This window comes from Prunus persica, chromosome G2 (genome assembly GCF_000346465.2).
Source record: "Prunus persica cultivar Lovell chromosome G2, Prunus_persica_NCBIv2, whole genome shotgun sequence".
Taxonomy (NCBI): Eukaryota; Viridiplantae; Streptophyta; class Magnoliopsida; order Rosales; family Rosaceae; genus Prunus; species Prunus persica.
In genome coordinates this window covers 17228306-17242675 of record NC_034010.1, presented here as the reverse complement: position 1 = coordinate 17242675, position 14370 = coordinate 17228306, and the positions used below count along the sequence as shown (strand labels likewise).

Below are 14370 nucleotides of genomic sequence, written 5' to 3'. Positions count from 1 at the left end.
AATTACGGAGGGATGTTGTGAGAGGGGCTTATTTATGTTTTTTTTTGTCGACATTTTTTAAATATTTTTTTTAATATAAAAAGAGCTGTTATTAGCACTCTACAAAATTCATTATGCATTTCTCATGCATAAAAAACATGAGAAAAATTATAGTTAGAATAATACATAATGGCTTTTTTTGGACTATCAATAACTATGTTTAAAGATTTTTTTTTTTTTTTTTGTAAAGAATGTGGTGGAATCCACTAACTATTTATTTGAAGACTTGTTGGCCAGGTGGGTAAAGTGATGATGAAGGTGTTGTAGAAGTGGAGTCCACATATTGGAAGAAATAATTGCAATCCATGGGAAGCCAAGAGGCTTTGCTTATAAATGGACTTCCTCCCTTCATTGTAATGACACACCATCAGAGAAGCAAATGAGAGCCCAGGCAGAGAGGAAGGAAGACATAAAGGAGAGTGAGAGGAGAGAAACGAGAGCAGAGAGAAATATCAGTGAGACAGAGATTGTAAATACTAAGGTTGTATCCCTATTATTTTACTTAGTGGAAAAGTTACTGCTGCTGCTCTCCAAGGACGTAGGCCGAACTTCGTTAAATATTATGTTTCATTTACGTGCAACTCAATATTTCAACACATACCGTTCATTTTACAATAGATTTTATATTTTTGAGCAAGTATTTAAAGAAGTTATATGCACCTATTATTTAAAAAGTTTCTACAATTGAAACCTTTAAATTGAAAAACTTAATTCACGGACCAAATTGGAAATTGGATCCTAGTTCAAGGACTAATAGTCCAATGTACTTTAATTCACTGTAATTTAATAGTAATCATGTTTATTAACAATAAGTTTCTTTTAAAAAACAATAAAATTATTGCCTACCCTGCTCTGGTCAAGTTTTAGTCACTAGTTTTTTGTTTTTTGTTTTCGTTTGCTTCCAATCCAAACACTGAATCAGTTGTTTGTACAAAACCAGATGGACCAATCTCCATTCTTACACTTTGCAAACTCAATTGAACTGGGCATAATTAAAGCAATGCTCTAATATACTATATCACAAAGGATTTAGAGATGTACAAAAGATTAATATGATCACAATAGTAATCAAAAGAAATACAACAATCGATCTGACCAAAAAAGAAAAAGAATAAAACAATTCAACATCCCATCCCAAAGCACGAGAAGTTGGGTCAACAATTACATAGAATAACAATATGAAAAAGAAAAAAGGACGAGATCTCTATTGTCCAACAATTCAATAAATTCGGACGTGTTTACATATCGGTAGCAGTAACTCTGATGTCTCTGATTATTAATTCTTCTAGCGAGCCCATGATACAGAATCAATCTCATCCCTAGCTGACTTGTATAATTCAAGCCTTTTAGCACACTGTTGCCTCTTCTCCATCAACGATGGGTCTTCGTCAAGCAACTGGGAAAGCTGCTTAGCCTGAAACACAAGCCAAAGCGGCAACTAATCAAAACCATAAGCGAACATAGCTATTGCAATCCAAAACAATCAACACATTGTACCTAAGGTTGAATAATAAGCTTACACCTCCTAATGACCAAAAATAAAAATAAAAAGCTTACACCTATGGGCCCGTTTGATAACCATTTCAATTTTAGTTTTTAGTTTTCATTCTTTGTGCTAGAGTATAGACGAAAATGAGAGAGGATGGGAAGGGAGGATGGGAGGGAGGAGTAACAAAAGTGAAAACAAAAACTTGAAAGTGAAAACAATTTCAAATAGATTTACACCTCCCTCACATCCTCTCCTCTCAATCCCATCTCCACTCTCATTCTCACTTCCATTCTCCCTCTTTTCCTTTATGAAAACTAAAAACTAAAATTGAAATGGTTATCAAACAAGCCCTACGTTAAGAACAAATTTTGAAATTGAAAGGGCATAATCATGTAAAACAGCAACCACAACAAGCTTGTGCCTTCTAGTCTATAGACACTCGTCTAAATGACAAAACAGCTGCAGGCAATGCAATGAAGGCAACCCAAGCTAACATGAAATAAATCCACAATCACTCAGCATCCAAAAGTGTTTGTGTGTATTTAGGGGGGGGGAGGGGAGAGAGAGAGAGAGAGAGAGTACCTCTCTCTTTCCTATTTGTATATAGAAGTGATTTAGCAACGACATTTTGGCCTCTCTGACTTGACAATGAACGACAGCCTTGGGGATTGTGTTCCTCAGTGTCTCAGACACCATTCCCACATAAGAGGAAACGTTCGATCCTATCCTCCGAAAGTGGCCCTCTGCATATCGGTCCACAGCGGGAGAAGTCGTGGTACCTGGGTTTCCTGGCTTCTCCACTTCCTGGGGAAGTCTCCGAAAGAAATCCACAGTCAAATATGAAGATTCCATCTCCACTAATCGAAGAGTTGTCTTCTTACTATCATCACGGAACCTTTCCAAGGCTTCATTACAAGCGGCAGCTATTTCAGCTTGCAGAGTCGGAAAGCGTTTCAATTCCTGAGTCACAAACATCAAAATCAATCCATTTTCTCATTGGAAGAACAATAGTTAAGCTTTATAAGTAACAGAAAAATTCCTTCACCTGAGTTTCTGCTAATGACTTCCTTACAAGTTCTTTCAAGACGAAGTGGACCTACAGTATGGATTTTCGGTCAGTCAAAGATGCAAAAGTTTATCAGGTTCTTAACAACTAGATGAACTTTAAAAACATTTCTGACAAAACCGGACTACTGGAGAGTACATAAAAGGGGATAACTTACAGCGTCCACAGAAGCTTCAGCTGGCCCTCTAAAATAATTCAGTGATCCCTCAATTAGGCGGCGGTAACCTTGCTCTGGAGCAATCAAGTGAGGCTGATAACCATCAGCCTCTGAAACCACTTTCCTTACATTCTGCAAGGAAAGATGTCGATCAAATGGAAGCTTCCTCAACGCAGCAGGCAGCTGGTTGTCAAAGACACCATAAATCCGATCACCCCCGGGCCGCCTAAAATGACAAAATGAAGCGCAAGTATATCATCAGACAACAGTATTGTAGGCATTTTTTGGTCAAAGAAATCAGCAATTCATCTGAGGATACTACAACTTTAAGTTATCAAATCCATTCTATATGACAAATTTGTAGCACTCGCATGTCCCTTGGAAGCAGTGTATTATGCAAAGTAAAACTGTTCAGCAAGTAACAAAAGACTAGCACATGCAACTAGCTGTGTTTCAGGCTCCAGCAGGAAGCGATGTGTCAAGAACTGTTAGAAGTTAAAACCAACCCAAAGCCATTAACCTAGGGTACCCCATTACTAAATACTTACAAATGGCCAAACCTTGACTGTCCAAGTAGTTCCATATCAAATAACATACCAGCCAAACCGGCTATTACTAACTAAGCATCTACATTAGATTTAGATCACAGATCACCCACATAGAGTTGTCCAGCATACTGCATTAAATTTAGAATACCCAAATTTAATTTTCTAGCATATGCATCTTATCTCAAGCGAGTTCAGCTTTTGGCACTTTTGCTAAAAGGATACTTGAGAATTAAAAAAGGTAAATAATGTATTAAAAGAGAATATAAAAAACACTAACATAATCTCCAAAAGCATATCATTGTATAAAATCAACTCAATGGTACATAATTACATATGCTCCAATAAACTTAAGACTCAAAATTGGTCAAATTTAAGATCTACAATAGTTTTCATCCTAGAAACTAAATTCTAAATACATTGATGAGACGAAGTTTTAATAAATAGATATTGTCTTACCCTCCATCTAAATGCTCCTTGAAAATCCGGTCAAATGCACGGCAAAGTTCCAGGATAGTGTATAATTGAGCCTAAAATATAAACTCTTGGTTACAAACCCATGATTGGCCAAAAATCATTTTATTTATGATCAAGTGCAGAAGATAAAGACAGCTCACCCCAGCATCAACAGCAATAGGCCTACCGAGATGGTCCATCTCCGATTCAAGTTCATCAATGCTTTTGTTAATCATAGATGTGATACTTGGAATTCGAGCCCTAATCACAGACTCCAAGTGCTATAAACAATATCAACCATCAAAATGATACCTTTTGTCAAGCAACGAAAAAAGATACCCTATTTCAAGCAACAGATAATGATCCCTATTTCGAGCAATATTTTCCGTTGCAACATATATTTTATACTAACCTTCGAGAGAAGTTTTGCAAGATACTCAGAACCCATTCTACTAGCTAAGTGCCCATAGTCGGCACTGGTTGCGAAGTATTCACGCTCTTTTCGCCTCGCGAGAACCATGTCTGTGTTTTTATTAATATCTGCTTGTGAACGGTTGACAACTCCAACCCAAGGTTGTTGCAGGCGATAAGATCTTCCTTCAATAACCTTTGTGGACAGAGATGTAAGAGATTAAAGAACAAATTCTGTACTTTTTATTTTTATTTTTATGGTTCTAGGTTCAAAGCTGTAGTAAAAACCATGAGTGCAAAGAGATCTAGTGTCAAGCATAGTAAAATGTAAAGAAAAGCAGAGCAGAGTTTTAAGGGTCACTTCCATAAAATTTTATATAAATAAAAAATAGATCACTTTGATATGTTTGAAAACTGCTGTATTTTGAATGCTAAAGGCCCGGTCTCATCTATTTGAAAATTTTAATGTATTTCACCAGAAAGCTTGCTCAGTCAAATACCATTTACATAGGACTGAGCTTTATAGTAAGAGAGAGAGAGAGAGAGAGAGAGAGAGAGAGAGAGAGAGAGAGATCATACATCCAACGCGTTAGTTCCTTTGTCCATCAAATCAAGCTTTGTCAACACCCCAAATGTTCGGTCACCTGCAAGTTATAAAGAGAATTATGTAAGAGAAGACAAAATTAAGTAATAGCACAAGTCAAAAGAGGGAAATGGCTACACTCAGGAATAAATAGAGCATACCTGTTGGATCCACTTCCCTAGCAAGTTTGATAGCATCAGATGTGGCTATATCTTGGTTGGCGGGAGATATTGCTAGTATGATGCTATTAGGCTACAATAAGCACAAACTCATCAATTAGAAGTCAATTGACCTTCATCATAGGAAAAGAGAAATGGTTAACTCTGTAATGGATGTAGAGAAACTACATAAAAACTTCAAGACCAGGATCCTGTTTTGTGGAACGCAAGAGGCCAGTTGATCGAGTGGCCTCGCATTCCTGCAAAACAGGATCTCACTCCTGAAGGTTCATGAGATGCTACAAATGCCACCCCAAAAAAAAAAACAAAAATATTACTATTTGCAACAGTTACTAAAAGCAGTGACAGATGGACAATATTCAAGCTTGACTTTATTAAACTGAAACACAAAACAATATAGTTTTTGACAAGGCTAGTTGGAAGTGAGAAAGACCAACAATTTTGTTAATTAAAACATATTTCAATCATATCATTGGACATCAATATTTCTGTGCATTTGGCAACAAGTCAGTGACTTCAAAACTCCCTGAATGTAGGTGTTTGTGCATGTTTATGATTTCATAATGATTCATTACCTTCTCAACATAAGATCGAACCATATTTTCAATATCTTCAACAATACTTTCAGGCTGGCCCTCTGAAAAGAATAACCGTCTTAGTTGGTGACTGACAAATAAAATCGCATCATGCAATTCAACACACAATCAGCATTGGAAATAAAACATACCAACAGCAACTTTCGTCAAACCGGGTAAATCAATTAGGGTTAAGTTGACAACTGCCAAACGAAGGAGATCAAGAATTAGTGTAAGGAAAAGAAATACAACAATTTGATAATGTAAAATGAAACTCCAATATTCCTCCCTCTCGTATGCCACAAAAGAACACGGAGGAACCACGAAAAGTGACATTAATGCAAGAGAAAAAAGATTAGAAGAAGTAATACCTAAGAGTTATCAAAGGGGTGCCAAAACTAGATCACAACCGAAGTTACATATATATTTTTGTCTCACATAAAAACATAATACGCTTAGGAACTGTGACAGCCTCAAAATTTTGTGAAGAAGCTTTTTTTTAAAGTTGCATTTTTAGGGGTGCATATGTGAAATAATCATCTGAGCCAATTACAATTACCAATTACTGCTAGGAGCTACAACAAAGCATAAGCACAAAGACGATAAATTGCAATACAAAATTAACCCACAAGACACACACAAAAAAGGGGAATACTAACTGCTGCCAGGCTTTGAAAATTTACGGCTTGTTGCTTGGACGACAAGGTTCCAGTAAGTGTATTAAAACATTAGATAATAAATAAACTTTTTAAAAAAATGGTATTAGTAACATACCATTCGGGGAGTAGATGCTGAGATGGATGGGAACAGGAGATATCTGTTTTGACTTTCCTGTTATTCTATCAGTTTCATCCTGAATTTCCTTTCGAACCACGGCTGCAGAAAGACGAGAACATATCAGTTTTGGGTGTCAGTTTCTTGCAATAAAGCAATAGACACTGTCAGGTCAAGATAGCAAAGTGTCATATCAAGAGCATGTGCATGAGTTACTATTAAACAAAAAAACAAAAATTAATTATTAATCGGCAGACAAGCTCATTAAAAACCCCAACTGAAAGATTAACCAAACCACCATTTCAAACCATTTCAAAATTGATCTGTAATGTGAATCTATTTGTCTCCCAATGTAATCAGATTGACAGTTTGCTTCTACCTAAACTTAAACAAATGAATCATTAGAGGTGCTCAACAGATTTCAGTAGGTAGGCCAACTATAAATGCTCCGACGTCAAAATTTCCAGCTTTACTACAAATAAGGTGATCAAATGGAGAACTAACTTCACCTGAACAATGACTTAAAAATCATACACACAGTGTCATAAACTGTATATGAACTGAATAATAATGACTTTTCTCTATGAGCTGAACGTGAACAACACAGTTGTGTAAAATCCATCATTTATTAGCTAGAAATAATCAATCTTACACTTATATTAAGTGAAAGAAACCTACATTCGCATCTATACAGGAAACATAGGGAGATCATTTACATACCAAAATCAGTGAATCTTCTCTTGGGGAGGTGAAGGAACTCGGCATATTCCTGGGTTCCTTCATCTGTCTTGTGGAGCTGCAACACCAAAGGCCGCCTCGTCACAATCCCTGCAATTATTTAAGAAAACAATGCCATAATCAAAGATAGAAAACCAACAAAGAAGAAATAAACATTGTGAAGTAAACTCAAAGCTTTAAATCAACCTGATCCTCTGGGGAGAAAGTCACGCCCAACAATGCTCTCCAAAACCGAAGACTTCCCCGAACTCTGTTCTCATTCCAAAAATAAATAAAAAATAAATGTTAAAAAACAACAATAATAAAAAGAACATCAGTTCCACTTTGTCTCTTAAACCAAAATTCTTTTTTTCCTTTTTTTTTTCCTCACCGAGTGTAATTTTCAATCAATATCTACCAAAAAAGTCTCATCCTTTCTCACTTTTTCTACCTAAAACCCTCTTTAACAAACAAAGATCATAAAAAACGGGACAAAATGATTCAAAGGCGGTCAGGGGAGAGCCAGACCTGGCCACCGACGACGGCAACAGAGGGCAGAGCTTCCCACAAAGAGAAAGAACTATCACTGCCTCCATAGTCACCCAGCACAGTACACGCCCTCTGTATCCTATTCACCAACCCGATCAAGCTCTCCATCGTCGTCATCTCAGCTCTCTCTCTCTCCGATCCAAAACCCTAATCTCTCTTCCTCCTTAACAATTAAGAAAAGTAAACAACAAACGAACAAAGCAGCAGCAGCAGAGAAGCTTGACTTGGAAGTCGGAAAGACGCAAAATAAAAATCCCTCTGAAATCTCTGGTCAAATATCAGTTTTCTCCTTTCTTCTTCTTCTTCTTTCTTTTTTCTCTCTCTCTCTCTGTAACAGTTTTTGGACAAGCGTCAGAGTCGCGAGGTTGAATTATATGAATATGCTTTCGGGTCGAATGTGCACCGTTTGGGAAAATGGCGGGCCCCACACATTGGGCCTCTGCTAGTAATAAACGACGCGTTCAAATTTTGAAATTTGAATTTTCCATCTTTCTGGAGTGTTTTTAGTTTAATAAAAAAGCGGGGGGTCCCACCATCCCTGTTGGTAGGAAATGGTTTGGCGGCTGGGATTTGGAGTTGGATGGTTCGTTCGGCGCTTGAGGACCAAATAAACAACTAATAAAAATATTCTATTTTTGGAAATTAAATTAACGAATTTAACATGGCAATTCATTTTGTTGTGTCGAAGGATAATATAGGTTTTAGTCATAGATCACAAATATAATTTAATTAAATTTTGTTCATTGTCAGCTTTAATTTTGATTTTAGTATGGTAGTTTGTTACTTTCTTAGAATTGGTTGATGTTTTTATTATATTGTTGAAGTTTATGTAATGAAATTTTTTTTTAGTTTAAAATATATATCTCAATACATGAAAGTTTAAAACTCCATGAAGTTGAAAACGGAGCTACAAGAGATTATGTTTAAATTTCGGAGTACTAAGGGGGAAAAAGGGTTTATGGCTTGGAAGATTGATTTATCTAAAGTCTATGATCGGTTGAGTTGGAACTTTATCGAGGTTGTTTTGCATGAAGTAGGTCTGCCTACTAGCTTGATTCAATTGATCATGGAGTATGTTTCTTCTGTCACCTATCAAGTTTGTGTTAATGAGGATCTCACCTCGACTTTTACTCCTAGCAATGGTACTAGACAGGGTGATCCACTCTCACCTTATCTTTTTGTACTCTGCATTGACAAGCTCTCTCACCTCATTATGGAGGCTGTTGGGAAGCAAATATGGAAACCTATTAAAGCTTATCAAGCTGGGCCTGCTGTTTCCCATTTATTTTTTGCCGATGATTTGATTCTTTTTGCTGAAGCTAGTTCTCACCAAGCAAGAACAATGCTTAGACCTTTTTTGTAAAGCATATGGTCAGATTGTCAACTTTGAAAAATCTGCTATATACTGCTCCCTTAATATTAGCAAAGAGGTGGCTGCTAATATTAGTTGTATTTGCGGTTCACCTCTCACTACGAACCTAGGCAAATATTTACGGATGCCTCTATTACACTCTAGGGTGACTAAGGTTACTTATAGCAATCTTGTGGACAAAGTGCATGCTAGGTTGGCTTCTTAGAAAAGTAAGAATCTCTCTGCTGCTGGAAAGGCAACTCTTATTCAAGCTGTCACTTCAGCTATAGTAGTGTATGCTATGCAAACATCTAAACTTTCTATGAGCATGTAACACCCCGACCCCAAATTTCCCCAAATTTAACCCTTATTTAATTATTTAATTATTTAAAGGTATTTTAGTCATATTTTTAACCGGAGAGAGTTTGGAGCCGTGACTGGTATTTTTGGATAGGTCGTACTGAGACAAGTTCATAAACACGTAGTGGGCTCGAATCGGAGTTGTAACGAGAGAGATATGGTCAAAAGAAGCTCAGTGGCACAATCGTAAATATTTCAAAATAGGATTTTTTTTTTATAAAAATCTGGTTTTCTCTCTCTCTCTCTCTCTCTCTCTCTCTCTCTCTCTCTCTCTCTCTCTCTCTCTCTCTCTCTCCCGCGACCTCTCCCTCTCTCCCGTCAGCTCTCCCTCTCTCTCTCCTCGTAACTCCGGCCACCGGCCGCGGCTGCGGACGGGGCCGGTGCCAAAAGAACCGGCTCGACCTCGGCGTCACGACCCAGTCCATCCCCGACATCGGCCGCCGCTCCAGCCGCCGAAAAATGGCGATTTTCGCCCGGATGTCGCCGGATCTTCACGGCCGCCGATCTCCCTCCTCCGGCCGCCATTTCTGGCGATCAAGGTATGGAAATTCATCCCTTCTGCATGCTCTAGCTGATGGTTGGGTAGGATTAGATCGATTCTTAGTGTAGACAATTCGATTTTCGAATTGAAAATCGGCCGAACTTCGGCCGCCGTGATCGGCCATTTCCGGCCACTTTTTGGGGTGCCCAAGAACAAAAGTGGCTCCAAATAGGGTGTTATACCTAGGGTAGGAGTTTGGAGCCGTGATTTTGAGATTTTCCAGCGAAGCGTTATCGCTTTGGGCACCCACGCGCTGTCGGCGCGTGGGCACTGTAGAAAAATAGCACAGTGTTCCGATGAGATCCTTAGGTTGTCACGAGTGCGTAGGATTTCGCGGATCTCAATTCGGACGTCGTTTGACTATCAAACGGATAATCGCATATTGTGCGTTATCAGGGTTCGATCGGTTGGGACCGTCGGATGGTCCCAAATTTAATATATGTTAATCTAGGTAATTCTAGGGTGGTGTAGGAATTCACGGATCGTGAATCGGAGCCCCGGATGTTCCGAATAATAATTTAAAGTTTATATTTTATATTAACCGTCAGATCGTACGATCGTGAGAAATCCGACCGTCCGATCTGAACCAAACTCGCAGGACAAGTGTCCTATACCTGGTAGAACCCATAGGGACCTTCGGATCAGAAATTGGAGGTCGTGGGTTCCGCAAGTCCGTTTGACCAGGGTTAGAGAAGTTTGACCCTTGGTTGACCGTGAGACTCCCGGAGTAATCTCACCTTTCTAGGGGAGATTATCGGGTACTAGATGATTGTGGAGGGTTACACAATATTAGAATTAATTTATATAACTATAATTATATATGGTTGTACAAGGGTACAACAGAGTCTAAAGTGTCAGTTTGGAGTGCTATACGCACTACTTTAGGTACCTCCTCGGATGTTGGATCCACTACAAGTACCACCAAGTGAAAGTTAGGTCCCGCGTGGCGTAGGTTATCCGGCGTTGGGACAGACCCCATACGTGGCGTTGGTTGTACCGACGTATGGGGAGATTTACAATATGATGTTCAGGTCTCACGTGGCGTAGGTTATCCGGCGTTGAGACAGGCCCCATACGTGGCGTTGGTTGTACCGGCGTATGGGAAGCTATTGTGATATTGTGTTGAGGTCGCACGTGGCGTAGGTTATCCGGCGTGTCGACAGACCCCATACGTGGCGTTGGTTGTACCGGCGTATGAGGAGATTTGTGATATGATGTTGAGGTCCCGCGTGGCGTAGGTTATCCGGCGTTGGGACAGGCCCCATACGTGGCGTTGATTGTACCGGCGTATGGGGAGTTATGTGATAGTATGGCATGGTCGCACGTGGCGTAGGTTATCCGGAGTGTTGACAGGCCCCATACGTGGCGTTGGTTGTACCGGCGTATGGGGAGATTATATGAAATCCAGAGAAATGAAATAAGGTATCACCCAAGTGTGGAATTGGGTTTTAAGGAAGAACTACGTGTGGCTTGATCCCTCAAGGAGGGTACTTAGGCAGCCTAAGGTTATTAGGTGCAGCCGCAGACTAAATATTAGTCATCTTTTGGTATTTGAATTGTTTGATAATCGTTTAAGAATTATTGGAAGGCCGAAGGCCATTTTTGTGAATTGCATGAATTATATTGTGCATGCTGCCAGTTGGAAATATTAAATGCATTTTTATGCAGGTATAAATTTTGGGAAATGTCCAATTTATAGGGGAGACTTTGCCGAATTTTCGGCAGGAAGTCTCGGTTTTTAGTATTTGGGCCTGGCATCGGGAGGATTCGGGAATTCCAAAGGGTTCGCCTCGGGTTCTGAAAAATGCGGGGCGGTTCCTTAGAGAGCATTTGTGAGGATTTGGATAAAGTGAATAGCAATTTCTTTTGGGTGAGAAGAAGCATAAGATTCACTTGTGTCAATGGGATCTTGTGTGTAAACCTAAAAGTAAGGGAGGTTTGGGTTTGAAGAAAACTCATGATATAAATCAAGCTCTCCAAGCTAAAGGTGGCTGGAGATTATTGAGGAAGGATGAAGGGTTGTGGGCCCAAATTTTTTAAAAGAAATATATTAAGAGCCATTCCTTTTGTGAGCCTAATATAGTCCCAAAACAAAATTGTTCTCCTACCTGAAAGGGGATTATGTTTGCTGAGCAGCTGCTTGACAAAAGGTTAATTTGGAGGCTCAGGAAAGGCGATAAGGTTAAGTTTTGGAGAGATAAATGTATCAGTATGTGCCTCTGATGCAGATAGTGGATCTTGCTCCTGATCTCAATTTGAATTCCCTTGTTTCTGATTTTTTTGTGAATGGTTGGTGGGATGTGGAGAAGTTGAAGAGTGTTCTTCCAGAGGAATGGGCCCAAAAAGTTACTGGTTGTTCAGCTAATCTTCAGGGCGTTTTAGAGGATTGTCATATCTGGAAACCTACTTCTAATAGGTTATTCTCTGTCAAGTCTGCTTACAGCTTGCTTTTTTAGGGGGCAGATTGGCTAAATCCTTGGTGGAGAGTTCTATGGAAGCTTCGAATCCCTCCTGAACTCCAAATTTTCTTTTGGTTGTTTTTTTAGGAGAAAATTTATCTCCAATGAGCAGTGAGTTCGAAGGCATCTTACTGAGAAAAAGGCTTATGAATTTGTTTCGAAGGATCAAGCTTCAACATATCTATAGAGAGGAATGATGTAGCTAATGGGTTGGCTACTTGGAGTCACAATCTAGACCTAGGCTGTTACTATTTTGAGGAGAGTCCTGCCTGGCTTTGTTGTTTATTGCTTAATGATTCTTTGGGAGCTGTTAAGGCTCACCTTATTAGTACTAGTTAGTTGTTGTGTTGGTGTTTTGGGGTTTTCCCCCTTTCTTCATTAAAAAAAAAAAAACCGGAGCTAAATTTGAATAAAGTAAAGTATTATTACATTTGTTTATTTATAGTAAAAGCAGGTCATATAAGTTATGAAACTCTTCGGCCCTGTTTGGTTCATGGAATGAATTTGAGGGGAAATCATTTCTCATGTCATTCCCCAAGGAATGAGCATGGAAGATTCATTTCCCACGTTTGGTAATGCTGAGAAAGTAATAGGGAAATATCACTTTATTTCTTTTTCCATGTTTGTTTTGAGTAGAAATAGAAAACAAAGTTTGTATAAATTTTCAATTATACCCATATTAAATCAAATAAAAAAAAAATGCATTTAATGATATATTATAATTCTAAATTGTTAATTGGGATAAAATGGTCATAAAAAATATGTATTTAATGTTAGCTCATTTTCCCGAACTTTCCAATGATGAGGGAAAACAAAATCCAAGTTTGGAGGATGACTTCACTTTCCCCCCTACTTTCCTATGAGCCATGCAACAATTTCTCATACCTAGACTTACCAAACATGGGAAAACAATTGATTTCTCATTCCCAAGTCTCCTTTCCCATGAATCAAACGGGGCCATAGCTTTATAAATTGGAATGAAAAGTGAAGCCATAAGTGTTTTTTTTAAAGCAGCTAAGTTAAGTTATAATCAAGCCATCCCCAAACAAAGATGTAGATGAAATTTGACGATGTCAATAACACAACGATATATATATATATAGTGATGAGTTTGATATTTGACTATGACTAGCTCGATGTGGTGACTTAGCTTTGTTATATGTGAATATCCCGTTGTAAAAATGGCTTTGCATGAATGAATGTCTCATTGTAAAATAACTTTGTTAATATATATTTTTAAAAAAATTCTTTCTAAGAATATGCTTGTATAGTTTTTATTCGCATCTCGAGAGTACTCTAATCCAGTGTCAATATTCATAATAAATAAATAAATAAATAAAAAGATTACTTCTGAGCAATAGGTCATGAATCTCTCAATTTTTAGTTCATGCAATACTTCAATTTAACAATATACCCAAGTTTAGTCTTTTCCGTTACTTAAGAGCAAGTCCAATGGAGGCTCTAAATGAGGCTACATCATTGTTGAGCTTTAAGAGCAACTCCACCCATAATAGAAGCAAGTTGGGTATTTAAAAACCCAAGTCTGGGCGGAGGGTTGCATCCACCTCCATATATATAGAGCTCTGGGTGAAGCTATTGAAACCAAAAAATATATATAAAGCTCTTGTTTTGTTTGCATCCACCTTCGTTACGTGGAAAGCTAAAGCCCACTTTAGATGCTGTCATTCACTCACTTGTGCAGCTCTACATGGCTACTCGCTCGGATCTGCTTTCCTGCTGATCCAATGGTTGACCTTGTGTCTTTTTTTTTTTGGCTTTCCTTGGCAGCCCCTTTTTGCTTATATTTCTTTTTGTTTTTTGGGGATGCCGAGTATTGACGCTGTTACTTTTTGTATTTTGTATTTTGTATTTTTTTTTTCCGTTTGTTGTTTCCTTGTGTTTGCTTTTAATTTATACTAGCCTCTCTGCACGCGCTTCCGCACATGTGAGAGGTTTTTTTAAAAAAAAATTTTAAATTTATTTAAAATTAAAAAAGATAATGAATATTTGTGTTCCATAAAAATAGGACCCATTATCTGAATTTTCTTTTAATTTTAATTTTTTTAATACGAAAAATTGTGAATTTACCATATTATCCTCATTTAATTAATAATTTCAA

General features: G+C 38.2%; 1 protein-coding gene across 1 annotated transcript; it reads right to left on the bottom strand.

The window, feature by feature from the left end:
- LOC18787695 (dynamin-related protein 1E) lies at positions 1018-7976 on the bottom strand. The gene is made up of 15 exons (XM_007220482.2): positions 7520-7976; positions 7199-7262; positions 6995-7102; positions 6275-6376; positions 5653-5703; positions 5501-5562; positions 4908-4998; positions 4743-4807; positions 4165-4359; positions 3914-4033; positions 3756-3826; positions 2752-2977; positions 2574-2624; positions 2111-2488; positions 1018-1453 (listed from the first exon to the last, which is right to left on the bottom strand). Exons 1-15 carry the CDS (start codon positions 7655-7657, stop codon positions 1325-1327), a joined length of 1851 nt encoding a protein of 616 aa, XP_007220544.1. The 5' UTR covers positions 7658-7976; the 3' UTR covers positions 1018-1324.